The following is a 21,559-nucleotide window of genomic DNA, read 5'->3' on the forward strand; positions in this document are numbered from 1 at the left end:
GGATAAGGATAACTTGCCAAAAAGAAAACGCTCTCGGTTAATTAATAGTGTTTTTAGTGATGACGAAGAAAATATTGTTTAATTTATATTAATATGTATCACTTAAATTTTAATGAAGATATTTATCTTAATTATGAAAATATACTAGCATGTTTATTAATTTTTGGAACCTAACCCTCCTTTTCGTATTAGTTCTTTGTTTCGTATAACACGGATTCGCATAACACGGCAATTTTTTGGAATGTAACTACCGTGTTATACGGGGGTTACCTGTAATATATTTTTCTATTGAATTTAAAGTTGCTTTAGATGTATCATCATTTGATATTTACTATTTCTAACAGTGAATTTCTTTCTCTCTCAAACTTTTTTCGCACTTGCAGATAATTATCTCATTTGAGTATTATGTTTTTATTCATTCTTGATTTAATGTAATTGATTAACTTAATATATCTTAATAAAATACCATATTTATTCTGATTTTTAGTTTTGAGATAATTTTAGAAATAGAATGATGATTTGTTTTAATTTTTATATTTCTTGTACCTTTATCCAGTTGTATTTGTGATATTGTAGTGAATAATGAATAAAATAAGTCACTTATATAAGTTAATGAGTTAATCTTACATTTTATCCTGTTGTATACTGTACTTTTATACTTTAAAATCTTATACTTTTATACTTTTAAAATCTGTTATAATCTATCAATTCCTGAAACATATAAGAAATTTTTATTGGAAACAAAGATGAATTTTTAATAATTACTGATGTTGGCCAGTTTGCCGTTGTTTTTTTCTTGTTGGTGATGAATGACAAGAAAGGTAGATGGGAATAATAGATAAAAATTGATAAAGTCAAAAACTAATTTAATAATAATTAACTAAAGTTGTGAAGAGAATAGATTACATTGTTTATACAGCTGTTAGTAAAGATAGATAGGTGAACCAAGAATTATTTAGAGAAAATTTATGTTAAGATTGGAAAGGATTTATATCAGCCTATTTGTTCTACTATTAAAAAATAGGGGCCAAATAAAAAGCAAAATGTGTCACTGACAAAAGAAATGTAACTCTGTAGAAATATTCTTATTTAATATATCTTGAATTTCAAAATATTTAATTGAGAACATGCTTTTTAATTTTTTAAGAAAGAGTGTGGTAAAAATAAAGTTATATAGGTGAACCAAGAATTATTTAGAGAAAATTTATGTTAAGATTGGAAAGGATTTATATCAGCCTATTTGTTCTACTATTAAAAAATAGGGGCCAAATAAAAAGCAAAATGTGTCACTGACAAAAGAAATGTAACTCTGTAGAAATATTCTTATTTAATATATCTTGAATTTCAAAATATTTAATTGAGAACATGCTTTTTAATTTTTTAAGAAAGAGTGTGGTAAAAATAAAGTTATTTTTTGCATTACAAAATATTGAAGTTGTTTCAAAATATTAAATTATAATCAAAAAATATATTAAAAATTCAGAAGTGTTAAATTGAAATCATGATAAGTGACAAAGTGACTTTAGCTTTATTTTTGTTACCTATCAATTTAAATTTAATATCATTTTTATTTTTGATATTTTATCAACTTAGAGTAAAGTAATTTTATTAAACTAAAATTAAATGCTTTTTTTTGTGTAAACTTATATGAAAAAGTATTAATTTCATTTTTCTTTGCCTTGAAGATTATTTTCACTTTTTTTTTTTTGTTTTTAAATTTTCAGTATTATGTTGCTGTCTTCTGTGAATTAAAATTTGAAATTTTTTGAAAATTATTTTTGAAAATTTGAAAAAATTATCAAGTAAAATTATCAAGTGTATGACTGCATGCATTTTTCTTTTATTTTGATTATTTCTGAACAAATTTTTAAATTTTGTTCAGAAATTTTTGTTTTTAAATTTAATGTGAAAAATAATTGAATTTAAAGTTTTTAAGACTGATTGATTAATAGTGTATTATATAGTTTTTGGATCTATTTTGAATGGATTTGTTGAAAAATCTGGTGGGTTATTGAAGTAGAATAGATAACTCTTGAATTCTCTAAACTCTTTTTTTATAATGGTTGAAAGAGATTTGATAAATTGGCCTCAATTATCAAATGTATCTGTCTATTGAAATTCATCACTTATCATAAAAGAATTATTTTCTGTATATTGTGAGTTGTTTTGATTAAGAATTGATTAGTTTGAATAATAATATTACATGTGCTTGTTTTTTGTAATGAATTTAATACATTTATTACATTCAAAATAATATATGAAAGAATAATTTTTTTATTAAATATTTATTATAAAATTTTTTTTTATTGAAAATAGGATGATGTGCTAACATTGTTTTGAATTAAAAATCTATATTTTTATTTATTTTAAGCTTAAAGAATTGTTTGATATCTTTTACAATCAGATATGTTGCATTTTGTTTTCCTTTCCAAAATAAATGAATTATATTGTATTCAGTCACTTTTATATTGTAAAATTTAAATTTTAAGTATTTAAGTATTCATGTAAATCTTTTGAAACTATGATAATGCATTTTTTTCAGTTTTATTATTATTATTATTATTATTATTATGTTGGGTTTTGTGAGTTATACTCGGTTCACACCGGTGGCTGTGTACTATGCCTGGCCAGAGTCAAGGCATAGAAACCAAAACAAAACTAAAATTAAATAAGTGTGTCAGTGTCTGTATTATTATTATTATTATGTAAAACATATAACAGCTACAATAATATAACAAAAGAAAAAACTGTGTAGAATAAATATCAAATACAAAAATTTATTTTTAAATTTTTTAAAGTTATTTTTATAACAAAAATAGAATGTTGTTTCATATAAATTATAATAGAAATAAACCATTTATTGATAAGAAATATTGAAAAATGTCACTGTTAAAATATTCATATCAATTTAATATCAGTAGAAACATACGTAACATTTTGTTCTAGAATTCATTTACATCACTATGTGGAAAACAGCATTTCTAAATTAATGTTAAAAATAAATAACATAGTTTAGGATAATTTTAAACTGATTCTGAGCATTAATAAAATAATAATGGCTTAACAATAATGATTAAAATGTTTTAAAACAAAACTTCATTTTAGCATATATTCAACATACATAAAATATTTAATGATAAAATAGAAAATTAAAAAAAAAAAATTACTATTATCATTATTTAAGTGTTTAAAAAGTATCATATAACTTACGATACTTGTAATTAGAAAAAATATTTTAAAAAATTCTTAAATCTTCATATTTTCCTTTACAGTATTAGGTTTTTTCGTGCCTAAATGTGCAAAAATTGTTCAAAATTTATATGATGATAGTTTAAATTTTACTGTTTGTACATGTCTATACAAATATGATGTAGTTAATTCCATATTGTTTGCTTAATTAAATTTTTTAGAATAATGAAAAGAAAATGAATTAGAAATAAATTGCAAAAAAGATTAATTAAAGTAATTTTATCACTTATAAGATATTTAATTAAAGTAACTTAAAGAACATAAATTAAATGCTGATAAGTATTATTATTAAAATTATATTTATAACAAAACATTTACTTTGTGTGCATTTTTCTCTTTTTAATAAAACAATGTTTTATTCTGGACTATAATGAATTCATTTTGGAATATTGTATAAAACTTTATTGGATTTGTTGTTAATGTTGATCATTTCAAATATAAAAATGTCATACAAACAGATGAAGGAACAGATTGAAAAAAATTGAAAAAGTAATTAATCAAAGTTAATTAGAGCCTCAAACTTTTACATTTGTTAGACTCTTTATGAAACACTTAAAAGCTTTCAATACATGAATGTTTCTTAGAATAATCAATATATAATGCTATTATGATCAAGAACAATTTACTTGTTGAAGTCAAGTAATATGTTTAAATAATTTCTGAAATTCCATTGTCAGTTAACCAACTATCATTTTTATAAATGATAAATATCATATGTATTATAGTATTTTAGTTTCAAAATCTCATTCTAACATTATTATTAAATTATTGTAAAATTTGCTAAAATGCTAATAATTCCATTATTCTGTAGTAAATAATCAAATGCCAATTTATTAAATGTAAATGAAAATAAAATTTTTCATATTTTTCAAATGAAAAATTTTATTTTCTCATATTGACAACAATTAATTGAAATTAATGTGTATGAAAATTTTAATATGTCTATAATCTATAAGTGTGATATGTCTACGTAGATTGGTAAGAATAAGAAAAACAAAAAATACAAATATTTGACATTTAAGTCAAATTTATTTTATTAATTTAGAAATGGGAAATAAGTTTGAAATATATAAAAATATATAAAAATTTTATTAATATGTTTCCTATATTAGAAAAGACATATATCTTATAAATTCTTAAATATTAGATGTAGATCTATACCTTTCTCATTAAATCAAATGTCATAAATTTTTTCTTCATTAAATCGAAAGAACAGTAATTTCAAATTAATTTTTTAAGATGTTGCTTCAGCATAAAATGTATTGAGATACTAGGTATTAGAAAGGAAAGGTAAACAAGTTAAATATTAGATTTTTTAAGAGATCTTAATATGTTTTAGTCATCAGGGAAAATTTTTCTTAGAAATTTAGGTTTATATTTTTTATAAGAAAGTTTAACATAGAAATTATATGCTTTTCTTATTCTCTTACTAGATTAAAACTAAGCATTATTTACAAAAATAAATACTTTACACTTTGTATCGGATAATTGACAGTTTTTAGTATTTTTATGTTGTTAGGACTAATTTTTATCATCCTCAATTAGGTAAATTAAAGTACGTGTATAATTTGTTTGTACATTTTATTGTAAAAATGTATTCATAAAATTTTATGTATATTATTTGCAATAAAAAATGTTTGAAACTTTAAAGATGTTTGATATTTAACTTGTTCTTATTTGTAAATTTCAAATTTTAATTTTATTCTGAAGCAATTTGAACTTTTTCATTTATTAGTCCTGAAGGTGTTTAATTAAAGTTAATGAAAGTACCTGGGTTAATTGAAAATTTTTACTTAATTTCAAATTATTCAAGAATTAGTAGCACCTTAAAATGGTACATCAATATTTATTTTATATTTGTATTCTTAAAACATGAAATACTCATTATCTATTTAATAACAAAAAATTTCAATAATAAAATTATTTGAAAGTAAAACAAATGTTTTAAATGATAAAATTATAATTTAATGTTTTTAAACATAGATATACCTCTAATTGATTGTTTTCTAAATAAATTATAAGAAACTTTGATTTAGAATTCTAAAATTTCAACTTCAAATAAATTTAACAGACAAATGACATTGGAATTGATCTGTATTGAAATATCATTTCCAACTGTTTTCAAGCTGTATAGCTTATTTTCAGAAAAATAAATATATTTAAAAGCATTTTAACTTAAAAAAAAACAGCCAATCTTAAAATTTATTAAGAATACATTGAAAAGGATTTGAAAGATTTTAGTTTTTGCATGTTAAGAACATGTAAAGAATAAAAATATTTCAAAGCCTTTCAATGTGTTCTTTAATGAAAGCAGATGATATAAAAAACAATTTGTTAACAACTGTTTCATCTTATAATTAAGAAATAACTTTTTAAAAATTAAATGATTATGGTTTTATACTTTTGTTCATACAATTGCAATGGCATATACTTTACAGTAAACTGCTAGAATGAACATAAATCTTTTATATTACTCACCACCATAAACCCTGTGCCTATAGAAGCAGCTGTTGTTTCATAGATATAAATTTGTAATTGCAATTTGAAATTGATGTATAGCTCACCCATAACATAATTCTCACCTCCTTTCCTGTTCTCTCTTAAACACACAGCTCATTGGTTGTACTGTACACATGAAAATGTGATATATAAAATTTCATTTAAAATAGGTCAAAATTTATAATAGATTTGGTAATCTTTTTGTCATTCAGTGTGTTTAAAAGTGACTTCAACATGGCATCCCATGATATGTAACTTCTATAATCATCATTATTAATTTTTGGGAAAATAGTCAATATGGGAGTGTAAGAAATGAACTTTTAAGCTCATCTTGCATCCTTGAGCTTCATACGCTGCCAACATGTGTTGTACAATGGTTTTGTAGTCAAGGTCCTTAGTATTCCCCAAAAACTTACGCACTACATTCTTGAAAGAGTCCCATGCTTCTTTTTCCTTTTTTCTCATTGTTTCTAAAAAGAGGGGATCAGATAAAGAGGATGTTGACTTTTCACTGTGTATTCACCATAAGCATAACAGAAGCTGTCAGGAAAATTTACACAACCTCTGTGAGCCATATTCCAGAAATAAAAATACAAGCACAGTAGTGCTCGAATGCTGGATATAGACTGAGTGTGGCATTAGATGGCCAGTGAGATACTTAACTTATTTAGCTTGTTGAAACATGATCTAATCCAACATCAGATTGTTTATATTTATTCCTAGTATCCCAGATAACATGTTGAAACATGCTCAACCTCACCAGTAATACTACTCACTATCAACTTTAAACCTGTTTCAACATGATCATGCAACCTTCCTCCTAATACTGAAACTACTTAACCCATCTTCCCCTACCACTACTCTCTTTAACCATTAACATTTTTTATTTATTTATTGCCAAGTCCAGCTATAATTGATAGAGTTAATGTGAGAAGTCTTCATTTTAAGGTCATTTTTTAAATAAAAAAAAAAGAATACTAAATTTTAAGTTAACTAGGAATTTTACGCTAAAAACAAACAAAAACTTGAGTGTAACAAAAAAATTGATGAGATGGAATTTTTTTGGTATTTTTTTCGTTTTTACCAAGTTGAAATCTATAAGAAAATGTATAAAAATCCTATGCAGTTTTTTACTTGCAGACCTGTGTTATTTTATGGAGCCTAAAAAGAGGAGTGTTAAGAACTGTGCTCACTGTAGAACTTAGAATCCAAGTAAGAGATAATAGCCAAGGTAGAAAGTGGACAAAAGATGTCTGATGTTGCTAGGCAGTATGGCTTGAACAGGTCTATAGTAGGCACAATCTTAGCTATGAAAGATATATTAAGAAGTCTCAAGCTGTTAATGGAGTAATGAAAATCATATCTGAGAAATAAAGAACATTTTAGAGCTCATAACGGAACCTGAAACTGATCTGAGGACAGAAGAACTCCAAGAACTCTCAAATGAAGAATACCAAGAAACTCAGTGAGATGTGTTTTCTTTTGAAAAAGAGGAAGATGAAAGAGGACCAATGCCGACATCTGCTACTAAAGATCTTTTGAAGTGGTAGGATGTCAGAACAGCGATCATCCAAGTAGCATCCAAACCAGAATAAGGTTAATGGGGTTGGGGATCTCTACAATTACAATACTATTAATTACTTCTGAAAAATCCTGAAGAAAAGAGAAAAGCAATCGACATTGGACAGATTGTTTAACCCCACAAATGGAAAAAACATGATTAATAAAAATGCAAGACTGCATATATATGTATTTTTACTATTACATATAAATAAACATAGTAAAAAAGTATATATTTTTTATTTTTTGGAGTCTCCGGAATGAATTAATCAAATTCCCATAAAAACCTATGGTAAATTGATAATCAGTTAATTAATGAACAATTCAGATAATGAACAAAGTCTTGGAACGGATTATGTTCATTAACCAATCACCTACTGTATATTTAAATTAAATTTTTAAGATTGATTAGTTTTAAATGTATGTATTTCCATTGAAAATGAGCTACAGAGTTTAACAGCACTTGGAAATTATTGTTGTTAAATTACATAAAATATCAACAAAAATAAAAAAGTTTTAGTTACTTGTGACTTAAAATTATAATAATTTTAATATTTCAAAGATTAGTCTCTCTAATTTATTTTCTAGACTTAAATTAGAAATTTAGGACTAGAAAATAAAATTGACTCAAATTAGAAATTTCATTTTTCAGTTTCATTAATCCATGATGAATGTTGATGCAAAAGAATTCTTATATATTTTCAAAATAATCTTATAAATTATATAAGGAGACCAAGTTTAGAAAAAGTTAAAGTTTATGTAAATTAGAAAAGTATATTTAATTCAATTCAATAAACTTTTATTATATAAAAAGGAATTTCTCCCATTACCTAGGGGTTTAGATACAAAGTTTATATAACAATTGTTATATAAACTTAAGAACAATGTTATTACAATACTTTTCCATTCAATTTTTAAACATAAGAAAAAATAAGACTATTAATTAAGACATAAGAAAATAGTTATACAAATTAGATATTTTCTTTTAATCAGACTTGTGGAAAAATGTATACAAAAGCCTTTTATCTTTAATATTTTTCAGTTTAAGGCGGTGCATCAGCACCATAATTCATGACCTTTATTACATAAACAAAAAATGTGAAATGTAATGTTTCTATTATTGCATCAGTAACAATTATCATTAAGCAAATCATATATAATCTTATTAATTATGATAAAATTGCTATTTAATCTCATCTGTATAAAAAATTTGTAACATAAAATGGTAAATTAAGAAATAAATAGTTATTGATAATCTATAATGATAGTGTACAGTACCATTCAAGGGTTTTAACTTTTTTGAGTTCATTTATATCTTGTACCAAGGATATCTCAAAAACTTTCTGAATGAATTGGAAACAATTTCTCTAAACTCATTTATCTCCATAAATGGCCATATAGAAAATTTATATACTGTATACAGTAATACTTCAGTTATTGTCTGTTTTGGTTTTCATCACTTTTTTCTGTGAAAAATTTGTCTTAGATTTTGTCGGTTGCCTTGGATTTCATCGGTGTGCCCAAGTGACCTTGCTGTTAATTTTGCAAAAACAAAGGGCAACCCATGCGTTTGTTTGCTCAGTATGGCATTGTTTTTTGTTGTGTTGTTTCTTGTTTCTCGTCTCAGTGCTGTGTTGTGAGCATTACACTGCGCATCTAGCCAATTCCATTGCTTTCCTTTCCTTTTTGCTCTATCACAGGACCAAATAAAGTTTTCAGAGCCAGCAACCATTCAAATGCCATGTTAAATGTTCATTTATTCTTTACATTCATCTTTTATATTCATTTTATATTAATTTCTTATTGTTTTTAGTATTAAAAACTATATTTTATTCTCTATAAAATGCGTTTTTAGTTTTACTTTGGAGTGTCTAGAATGAATTAATTGATTTTATTGATTAACGAATTGATTGATTAATTGGATTCATATGGAAACAGTTGCCCCGGTTTTTGTCAATTTCAGATTTCACTGATTGTTTTTGGACAGATTATCGATGAAAACCAAGGTATAACTGTATATTCAAAATATAAAACATCTGGACAACCCAATTATTTTTATTCTTAGGAAAATTTGCGTTTTTGAAATAACATTTTTAATAGTGATTTGTTGGGCTATAAATTTCCACTGTTGTCTGTCTGTCTGTCTGTCCGTCTTTCCTTAATCTTGAGAATGGAGTTAGATAGATGAAAGATATGACTGATATGGAAACTTTAGGGGACAGGAGGCACCAATTAACTATATTTGAACTTCTAATGCAAACAGGAAGTCATGTTATTCTAATTCAAAAATTTTCTCCTGAAAAGTGTTAGCTAGATCAGTGGTCCCCAACCCCCGGGCCATGGACCGGTACCGGTCTGTGGATCAAATGGTACTGGACCGCCCAAGGAACATTAAATTACTGGTATTTCCATTTTATTTACTGTGGTGTATTTCTCTCGGCTTTGTGCGACTTTTAATGGACGATGGAACAATGGAATAAACTGGACATAAGAAACACACTTCGGGTGTCATATTCTGCTATTACCTCTAGATCGAACCGTCTTGTTGCAAAGAAACAAGCTCAGGGTTCTCATTGATTTAGCATTCTAGTGAGTTAAAATGTTAAATCACATTATATTCATTTTTTGGTGTAACTGTATTTTATTTTGAAGGCATGTTTAAATACAATTAAATTAAAATTATTAAATTAAATCAATCTAAAATATAGTATAAACAATCAACATCCCCCTCAGTGGGCCGCAGTAAAATATCAAACGTTGAATGGTCCGCGGTGATAAAAAGACTGGGGACCGCTGAGCTAGATGACTGATACAACTCTATTGTTAAAGGAAAAGTATGATGTACAGGGGCAAGCCACTAATTTGAGATGGAGAGTATATATTTTAAGATAAATTGAAAATATGATAAAAATTGCAGCCCGACATTGTGATGATGTCATAACAAATAATTGCCCATTACAATCTAATTTATCTCCTATTTTTTAAAAAATTAATTATCCTTCCTATAAAGAATAGACACAATGTAAATCTATTTAACTAGTCTGAGAGCACTAACAAATGTATCATAATCTAGAGAGAACTTCTTACAGTGGCGTGCCGTCATTGGAAGCGGTGGATGCGCCGCTTCTCTGTATTTTCTAAAAAATAAATACATATTAATTTTAATTATATGAAAATAATTGCACAATATTTTATTATAACCGCATTATGTATCTTATTACAAATTTCTATACTACACGTGAAAAAAAAAAATAAGATTGCTATTGTATATTCAAATATTAGTGGTGGAGTGGAAGCGCTGTATTGTCAGATTCCAAAAAGCCAGATTCACACATGCGCTTTACAGAGCACCAAGCTCGCCCGGTTTAGCTAGTGGAAGCCTAGGACCTTGGGTGGATGCTACACGTATACCGCATCCAATTCTATCCAGGACCGGTTCTGGTCTGTTAGCTGTCTGCCCGCTAGATATTTGGCCACCCTCGCCCAATTACGTGAATCGCAAGTAGATTTATAACTTAACCCAACCGATAAGAATTTACTGGTATGTTTTTATGATAGTTCTGTATAGTTGACAGGAGTTTAAAAAAATCCATTAAAATATTTGATATTTTTATTCCACTCTCCGATTTTATATTACTCACGGATTTCAATGTTAAACCAGTGATATTACGATTTCGTATATCTCATCTTTAAGGGGATATAGAAAAAAACGTGTACAATTCTTGTATAATGTTAAAAAATTAACTGTTACTTTGACAGCATCATTTACAACTAAATATAATGAATGAGAGAGATGCACGAGGTACAGAAAAAGCTCTAGAATTTATTTTCCTTAAATTTACAATTTATGTATCCATTTGTCATAAAAATTTGTCTTTCCACTTTTTTCCCGAGACTACAAATATTCGAGTACAAAGTAACTGGTTTCGACTTATTTCTACTTAAGAAGTAGTTAAATAATTAAGTGATTAGGGAATTGGGGACATAAACAAAACCCTGATGAAAGAGCTGAAATTTTACTTAAACAAAAGCTTAACCAAACCTTTATAACATAATAAAATGTTATCCATTGACTTACGTTTTTATGGATAACATTTTATTATGTTGTATTTTCAGATAAAAGTATATTTCTATTAAAATCTTTTAATAGAAACAAATATGACTAATTTAAAAAAAAAAAAATCATTTTTAGGTCATGGGAACATACACAAAAGGATTATAAATTAAAAATGTATTCTATTTTTTTTTTCCATATAACAGTTTTAATTTTAAGTTAATAGATTAATAGAGACAAACATTTTCAACTAATCTTTTTACTGGTTTATCAATTTTTTTATTTTTTATTTATTTTGAAATTATACAGTATCAATATATAGTTAATTTAGAATTTATACTGTATTGAAAAAGTTATTCTTTTAAANATAATAATTAATTATATATTATATAATTATTTTTAATATTTAAACTTATTTTTTCAAAATAAAAACTTTTATTTTTTAATTTCAGCGAAAGAATATGGGTTATTCTTAGCAGATGAAGACCCACGGAAAGGTGTTTGGCTTGAACCTGGCAGGTCTTTAGAATATTATCTTTTAAGGAATGGGGTAAGTTTGACAATTAATTAAGTATGCAAAATTCTAAGAATATTCTAAATTGATTGCATATTATCTTATTTTAGCATGTTAAAAATAAAAGCAGGTATAAAAGATTTGTTTATGAAATGAGTATTATTACTGTTTTTTGGTTCAAAAGTTACAAAAATCATGCTGTGCAATGTCAAAAGGTAAAACAAATAAGAAAAGTCAAGTATAGGATAAATAGACAAATGACTATTCTAAATTGATAATTCTAATAGACAAATAAATATTAGAAATAACTGATTGTAAACATGTGTAAAATGATAAAAAACAAAACAGTGGAATATTTATAAGTAAGAATTGCGATAATAATAATGGCTATACATGATGCAAATAATAAAATTAATAAAATGACTAAACAGCTCATAATATTTATTGTTTTAAAAATTTATTGCATGATGAATAGTAATGATGAAGGATTCCAGTTTAAAACATATCTTTTTAAGGAATTTTATTTTTCATATATATTACATCTACTTTACTAGATTATATTTTAAATAAAATAATTTGCATTTTTTATTGTTAAATTTTAAAATTTTATATTATTAGTTAGTACATTTTTTATTACACATGATATATTGTTATAAATATTTAATGAATGAATGAATTTGATTTTGACAATAAGTGAACCAATATACTGATGAAACATTTTGAAAAAATAAATATAAAGAAAAGTATATGAAGTAACCATATATTAATCTTAAGCTTATTTATTTATTTATGAATAATTTATGCATTCATATTTATTAAATGAATTACTTATTCACTTTTATGTATATACAAGTAAAAAATTTAATATATAAAAAATTTTATAAATTTAATAAAGTGGTAATTTTAGGAAAGTAGCTTGAATAAATATTTAATATCATTTGAATTATTGAATTGAACTTAGGATATGAACTTAAATATTTGTTTTTGTTTATAATTTTATTTCTGTGAAAACATTTTTTATATGCAGCTTTTAACTTTTCATAATTATTACTAATATAATAGAATCTGGAACTTTTTCTTTTCTTATAAAATGTAATTAATATTTATTTTATTAACAAATATTATTAAATCTAATCAAAATTCAAATCTATTAAATACTTTAGATAAAACTATATACATTGACAATTTATTTGAAATATTTTCTCAATTTAATACCATAAAAATAATTTTTAATAATTGTAATTTATGTAGTAATAAAAAAAAAAACATTTTTGGTATCATTCAATTGAAAATGATAAAAATTAAAATAAATGTTTTTAAATTGAAAATTAATTAATTTTGATTTTATTTTTAATTGTAGCTTTATTTTAGGTTTTGGTGTATTTACCTAGTATGCTTTAAATTCATTGATATCTGCAGGGTTCCAACATTTTTATTAAGGTGAAAAGGGTTCTGTGATAAAAATAAGTTCTCTGCACTATATCATTGTCACAGTAATTAAGTGAATATAATATTTGTTTTTTTAATAATTATATCCATTTCTGTATGAATTATATTTAATTTATTATTTTCTTAAATTTTTTGCCAATAGATGGCACTATATGTAAACCCTGCAAATCAGATGTAGACAGAAATTAATTGATATATAGAAATGCAATCCATATTTTGGGGTGATACTTATGACATTATTTAAGTTAGAAGTATGTAAAAAACATAATTGCCGAGTTTCGTAGCAAATGGTCGAACAGTCTAGGAGTGTATAGCAAACAAACAAATATCCTCATATATATATATATATATATAGATTTTGCTGCTGGATGNAAAAAAGTTACTAAGATTTATAGATTATTATCAATTATTATAAAGATCATTGCAGTTAAAAGTTAATGGATATTAAATATACATTTTTAAAATTTGAATATTTTTGTGATTTGTTTTTGGTTTCCTATTAAAATTTAAAATATCACATAAAAATGTTTAACATTTATTTTATGTAGGTATATGTATTTTTATGATATGTGAAAACATTAAATGTTATCAATATATATATTTTTTAAATTTGTTGTATTATACCTAATATAAAATATCAAAAATATATATAAAACCAAGATTGATTAGTGGTATTGATAATTGTGTTGAAGTTTATCTCATTTGATTAGAAACCTGATGCTTTTAAAAAAGACTTTATAATTATTTCTTAACTGTTTGTATAGAAAATTTAAATCTCACTAATTTGTTTAAATATGTTCATTTGAATTCATTACTTTGTTAAATTCTATTAATTTCACTGTTGACATTATAATAAGGGAGTAAGTGCTCCTACATTAATATTCTGAGTAAATGTATAGTTTTAAATAGTTCTAGTTAACATTAAATGGATAAACCTTTGGATGAACAATTAATTTATTAAGTCAAATTTCGTATTTCAGAAATTTGAAACATGTACAAATAAAATTAGATAAAAATTATTTAAATAAATTTTTTCCTCTTTATTTAAACCATCAAATAGCATTACAAATGATTTGATGTATAAACTTTTATTAGAATATTGTATTTGGAAGATAAAACTTTTCAGCTTTACTATTATACAGTATATATATGCAATATACACATGTAGAAAAACAAGTGCTAATTATAATAATAATTAAATGTTAGAACTGATAATTTACAAGATATAATCATATAGATCATTTGTCATTCTCTCATCTGATTATATATATNATAAACTTTTATTAGAATATTGTATTTGGAAGATAAAACTTTTCAGCTTTACTATTATACAGTATATATATGCAATATACACATGTAGAAAAACAAGTGCTAATTATAATAATAATTAAATGTTAGAACTGATAATTTACAAGATATAATCATATAGATCATTTGTCATTCCCTCATCTGATTATATATATATTTCAGTCTAGAAATTTATTTTCTTTTCATTTATATATAAATTAATGTTTTAAAAGGAATGACTAAAATATTCAATGATGTTTATTAAAAGGTATATATATGCCTATATGTGTTTGTTTGTTTGTGTGTGTGTGTGTGATTGAAAATGTTCATTTTTTCCAATGAACATACCTGCTGGAATAAGTATGGAAGATGTCTATTATTATAACAGCAAAGTTTACTTTTAATTGAAAAATTTGAAATTAAAACTCTATAATTACAAAAATAAAAATTATAAAAGATGTTTTAATGTTTTACATAGATAAATTTGTTGTTTTATATACACAAAATGGTCATTTTAATATTACATGTTGTTCTGAATATTTGTATTTCTTTTTAAATTACATTCATCATCTAAAATTTTTTATTCAAGTATTTTCATTTTTTGCTATGAACATCATTTTAATTTATACTTTTTCATTGATGATAATAGCTATTTACTATATATTTCAATCATTGTTTTATTACATTTTATTTATTTGTTTTATGTTAACACTTTCTACAACTGGTTTGAAATTATTGATGTGTGGCTACCCATAATTTAGATTCTGTTTATCATCATTTGTTTTTATCAGTTTTTGCTCATGAATTCATCCATTTGCAATTTGCATTTTAATCATTACAAAGCATTCATATTTACTAAAATTACAAACAAGGGGAGGACATGGTCCATGGATTTGATCCATGTTTTAGCACTTTGTCCAGTGGGCCTTCTTTTTAAACATTATAATGCAATAGTTGTGGATGCATAGTTAGTTAATCTTCTGGCTTTTGTTATCAAGATTAAAGGATTGAATCTTCAAAATATTAAATTATTATTATTTTTTCCTTAATTATTTCAATATCATGGTACATAAATGAATCAGTACACAGGAAAGCAATAGTTTTGGAAGAAAAAATTGCCAAAGGAATTATTGAAGTTTTAAAAGTTTATTGTAATAAATATTTGTTTTTTATGATTTTACAATATGTACCTTCCAACACTGTATGATGATGTAATGTACAAAAAAAATGTATAGAAATAAAACTTTTCTCTGATTTTTCCTGTAAAATTCCTACAAAAAATGAGCAAATATTTATTGTTGCCATCGTCACAATGCTGGGTTGCAATTTTTAATCATATTTTTAAATTTATTTATCCAATCTTATATAATTGTATTGTAGAAAAATACACAAAAATTCAAATTTTCTTTCCTTTCTGACATATGGAGGATAAGCAACTTCCAAATTCTAAACCATTACGTTAATAATGAAATAAAATTAAAGTTAAAAAGGGTAAGAGACAGACCAACTTTGCAGAGAGAAACACTTTACACATCCCCTAAATGCATTTCGCCAGTAAATTTAGCCTCTTCAGTAGGGTTATTTTGTACACAGCTCAAATTCTGACAATGCATTTAGGGGATGTACCAAAGAAATTAAAATGTTTCTATCTGCAAAGTTGGTCTGTCTTTTACCTTTTTAACTTTAATCATATTTTATTATTAATGTAATGTTTTAGAATTTGGAAGTTGCTTATCCTCCATAAGTTGGAAAGGAAAGAAAATTTGAATTTTTATGTATTTTTCTACAATACAATTACGTAAGATTGGAAAATTAATCCGACTCCATTGTTTTAAGTAATTTAATTTTTTAAAATAAATTTATTTAATTTCAAATATATGCTCTCCATCTTCAAATTAGTAGTGTTTTGCCCCTGTACATCATACTTTTCCTTTAGCAATCGAGTCGTGCCAGTTGCCTATCTAATTCCTTTCAGGAAATATATGAATTGAAATAACATGATTTCCAATTTGCATCAGAAATTCTTATGTAGTTAATCAGGGTCTTCTACTCTTAAGCTTTATATATCTGGTTGCAACTTTCATTTATCTAACTCTGTTCTCAAGATTAAGGAAAGACAGACAGATGGACGATAGTGGGAATTTATAGGTCTACAATTTTTTCAAGTTGCAAGCCAATTATTTATAATTATTTTTTAGTGTATATATTAAGAATGTTCTACTTACACTTATTAATACTGGAGTGGAAATATAGCACCAAACCTTCTTTGTAGTCCATCACGCAGTGACTAAACCTGGAGATCAATTCAATTAATGGAATATTTATAAAATGTAATGTTTATGTTCAACTGTCAATAGTGGCAGCTTTTGACCATCTTACTGAAACAATTATATCATAAATCTTTGTTGAATGGTTTGAATAGAAACTGGGTGAGTTAATCAGCTAAAATATTTAATAGTTATGGGTTTTCCATATGGCCGTTTTTGGAAACACCAGAGATAAGTGAAGAATTAAGTATTCAATTAATCTGGAATGTTTTGGAAAGTTCATTATCTCTCACAATATTGAAGATATTCATTTATGTAAATTGCCAGATTGGCATGATTCTGGACTATCCTTATATCAATAACTATATATTGACAAACTTATCATTTAACATCAAAAAATTCTTTATTCAACTTAGACTTAACAAAGATGTTATATTGATTAATAATAAATTTTATGTGTATTCTAATAATGTCTGCTCAAGATATAATGAATATTTTTCAAAATTTCACATGATTTGTAGTTGTGAAAAGGCTAAAGAATTAAGACAAAGGTATGGTCTTCATTTCTTAAGTGACTATACCATGGAAAAGTTGATGTATAGTTTTTTCACTCAGCCAACATAGAAACAATATATAAATTGTATAATTATCTTAACAAATTTGTTGCGACTAGTTGGGAATCATTGATATTATATTAAGTCAAATGATTAATGTACTAATAATAACTCCCTATGTAATAGGCTAGAGCCTAATATGAATAAAGATTTGATTTGATTTGATATGTTCAACTTGAAGAAGATCCAGCTGACAGATCAAAGATGTTAGTCATTATCAAGATAATAAGCTACTGGAGAATTGCTTAGAAGGTATTACAAAGAAGATTTGGTGCTATATATATTAAGTAGTTTATGAAATAAGTTTGCCATATTAAAATTAAATTTGTGTAGTGTTTGTAGTAAAGGTATAAGAATAATTTTATGAAAATAATTCTTTCAGGACTTACTGGAATATAAAAAGAAAATGCGAACCCTTCGAATCCGAATGTTAGACGGCTCAGTAAAAACAGTTTTAGTAGATGATAGTCAACCAATTGCCAATCTTATGGTAGTTATCTGCACAAAAATTGGTATGATTTCAAAAGAAAAATATTCATAGAAATGTTCATTTTATATTTATATTATATTAATTTTCATATTTTAAATAAATAATAAGTTCAAATAAAATGTTAAAAATACTAGTTTTTAGTTTTAATAAAATATAGTGTTGTATTAATGTAAAACAGTATTTAATACAAATATTTCATTCTTTAAAACATTTGTAAATTTAACAAATGAACAATAAAAATAGTTTTAAATATTTATATTCAGATTATATGTAATTCAAAAAATTTTATTTAAAATTACTTTACTTATAAAATTATTATTATGTTTTTTGAAAGTAGAAAAATTTTATAATAATTTGGACATGCATTATTAAATTTTATTTATTATTATTGAATTATATATTATTGTTATTTTTACTTTGTAAACTATAATTATTTTATTTATGAGAGAAATTTAAAAAATTATTACACACATTTATTTGATGTACATTAAAATAGATTACAGATAAACATTTTTATAAATTCCATATGTATTTGAAATTATTCAGTTATTTTAGATATGTTACATTATTGCACTTAGTTTTATTATTTATGAATTATGTTAACAATATGGCATTTTAAATAGAAAATTCTTATTACATAGGAATTACAAATCATGATGAATACTCATTAGTTAGAGATTTACCAGAGGAATCAGAAAAAGGATCTACAGGAACACTTACTTTAAAAAGGGTAAAATAATTTTTAAGAACATGTTTAAAATTTAATTAGAACTATTTTATTTTATTTGGTATTTATATTAAAAAGTTATATTTAAGTTTTTTATATTAAGATCATATGAAATATAAAGGAACAAAGAATTTCTAATAGAATAACATGTAACTTAGGGATTTTAATTTTCTAATAAATAATTTTCTATCATTGTGTTGAATTCCTGCTATACCTGAATATACAGTGTACAATGTAGGGTAATAGGCAATAAACATAAAGAGAAAAAACAAACCAATTTAAGGACTTTACACTTTTTGTTTTTCACAGGTGAGGAAAAATTATTTATTTCAGGGTCTTACAAGCTTCTTGATACACCGACAATTATACCTATATCCATATATCCTATACAGACTTAATTCATGTGTAGCACATATATATATATCTACGCGCTATTCTAATATCTCTGTGAGGGATAGTACAAACAAAGAACAAAACAAAATGGTCTTATATGTGTCCTTTGTTAATTGGGAAGGAATGTATAATCAATTCGCATCGACGTCTTGCTCTTAGACCTGGATGAAATTGGATTCTTATTCTTTCTTCAAACTGTCCACTCTCTTTTCCTTTCAACCACATGCTTAAACACTCGCACCTCACGTAGACGAAGTATCCGGCCAAGTCTGAAGAGCAAACAGTACAGTTCTCAGGTGAAACACCTCCATTTATATTTCTCCTTGTTTGACGTCACAAATTGCAACCAACCATCAAGTCCTGCAGGTTTTACAAAAATGTGGTGCCCGAGCACAAACGGAACAGGCGCGAAAAATTACAAAAAAACAAACAAACAGATTAATTTAAGTGACAGATCACTACAATTGAAATTAATTAGGCTTGGATTAATTAGGACGTTTATACTTTAATGAATATATTCCGTGAAGCTTGTAAGTATAACTGAATGGATAAATCAAATGAAAGACATTTGTTAATACAGGAAAAAGTTCTCCTTCAGTATTATGTAATAGTTAGATATTTTTTTTACCTTATTTGATATTCAACTTAATAAATTTATTCTTAAATTGATATACATTCTGATATCAATTTATAGAATGAATTAAATCAATTATAACACATTCTAAGCCAAATAGAGATGATAAACAAAGTAATCATTATAACTGGAAGTTTAAATGCTCATATTTAAAATTAATTTTAATGATTTAGTATAATTGATAAATGTTATTCTAAGTTTATAAAAATGACAAGAAAGAAGATTTAACCAATTACATTTATATTAATAATTTACTCATTTTAACTGGTAAAATAGTTAGTGACTCTCAGGAGAAAAAATAATATTTTTTGTCTTTTTATTCTTCTATCTGTAAATGACTTTTTAACTGTAAGAGAAACTTTCAATTAAGGAATATCCTATTAAGAACCTGAAATGTTTCTGACAGTTGTCAATTGTCAGAACATTGCAAGTTCTTAATAAAAACATTTTATAATTTTTTCTGTGTAAGTTTTTTCTTAATAGTGATACTCAATTTGTATGCAAAGCAATGATAATAATATTTGTAAAATTATCTAAAATAATAATTTAATTGAAACATTCATCCAGAAAATTGTGTTAGTTTTATATTTTTTAAATAAATGAGTTTCAAAAGAAGAATGATATTCAAAGATTTCTCAACAGTCACATGCATATTCTGATTCTAATAGTAATGTATAATTTTCTAAGCTATAAAATAAAATGATAATTTTTTCAAATCAAATTTATTATTGAACAATTTAATGAAATTTATAAATTTAATATAATTAAAATTTTCATTTAATATTGTAAAAAGCAGGTAATTAAAATTTTTAGAAATTTTTATTGTAAACAAAATGCAATGTTATATAAGATGAACAAGGAATACACCATATATATTAATGCAAATTAAAATAATAATCAGTTTTTGATATTAAAATACAGTTAAACTTTTATGAAATAACCATTAAACTTTACCCACTGTTAAAGATGAATTACTTCCTTAAGTTAAATATAGTAGTTAGTTTAGCTTTATCAATGTGGATGAAAACTTTTATAAAAATATTGTTTATGTATATTAAGGTTTTAACATGGAAAACTAGTTTTTACTTCAGTTTTCGAAAATTAAATTCTTATTGTTAACTCTTTTGCTATGATAATTCTACAGAATAATTATTGCAATCCTTCAATACTAGAATTTATTAAAATTATTATAAGGAACATAATTATTCAGAAAATAATTAGATCTAAATATTATTGAATGAAAAATGATGTTATTAAAGTAACCTCAAAATAGAATGAATTGATGCAAGAAATTAATTTTCAGAAATCAATGATTTCATTTATATCATTAAATTTTCCTAATTAATAATTTGATATCTATAGTATAGTATTAAATCTGCATTTAGTTTTTCTGAAATTTTGTTGATATTATTGTTACTTTACATAGATAACAGGTAATTCTTTCATGATGGTTGTGATAACTTTAAAGCATTTTGATAAGATTTTCTATAGAAACATTAAAATAAGGAAATTTAGTTATAATGAATGTGGCTAAATTCAAAAAATTTATTATAATACAGTTAAAGAAAGAAACTTTATATATAAATGTAGTGCCTATTTATTGCTTTTTGAATTATTAGACTATATTGGCATACTTAATACTTAGGATATTATGAAACATCATTCAACTAACATGATGATATGACAACATAATGATATTTATAATGAAGTTTCTATTTAGTAAATACAGTATTTTGTTAACAATTTAATACAGTAATGTTGCTGGTTATCTGAATTTTTTTGTTTTCTAGAAGTATTTGTAATTTTTATTCCACAGAATTCA

General features: G+C 24.5%; 1 protein-coding gene across 1 annotated transcript in view; it reads left to right on the top strand.

The window, feature by feature from the left end:
• Positions 1-21,559, top strand: part of LOC111631364 (talin-2-like) — a 199,740-nt gene that overhangs the window by 60,292 nt on the left and 117,889 nt on the right. The window contains exons 3-5 of the mRNA XM_023375591.1: positions 11,815-11,912; positions 17,876-18,005; positions 18,625-18,713. Of these exons, the coding sequence (XP_023231359.1) occupies positions 11,815-11,912; positions 17,876-18,005; positions 18,625-18,713 (317 nt within the window). The remainder of the gene's footprint in view (positions 1-11,814; positions 11,913-17,875; positions 18,006-18,624; positions 18,714-21,559) is intronic.

The sequence above is a fragment of the Centruroides sculpturatus genome, unplaced genomic scaffold (genome assembly GCF_000671375.1).
Source record: "Centruroides sculpturatus isolate CEXI.00-Female unplaced genomic scaffold, Cexi_2.0 scaffold534, whole genome shotgun sequence".
Lineage (NCBI taxonomy): Eukaryota > Metazoa > Arthropoda > Arachnida > Scorpiones > Buthidae > Centruroides > Centruroides sculpturatus.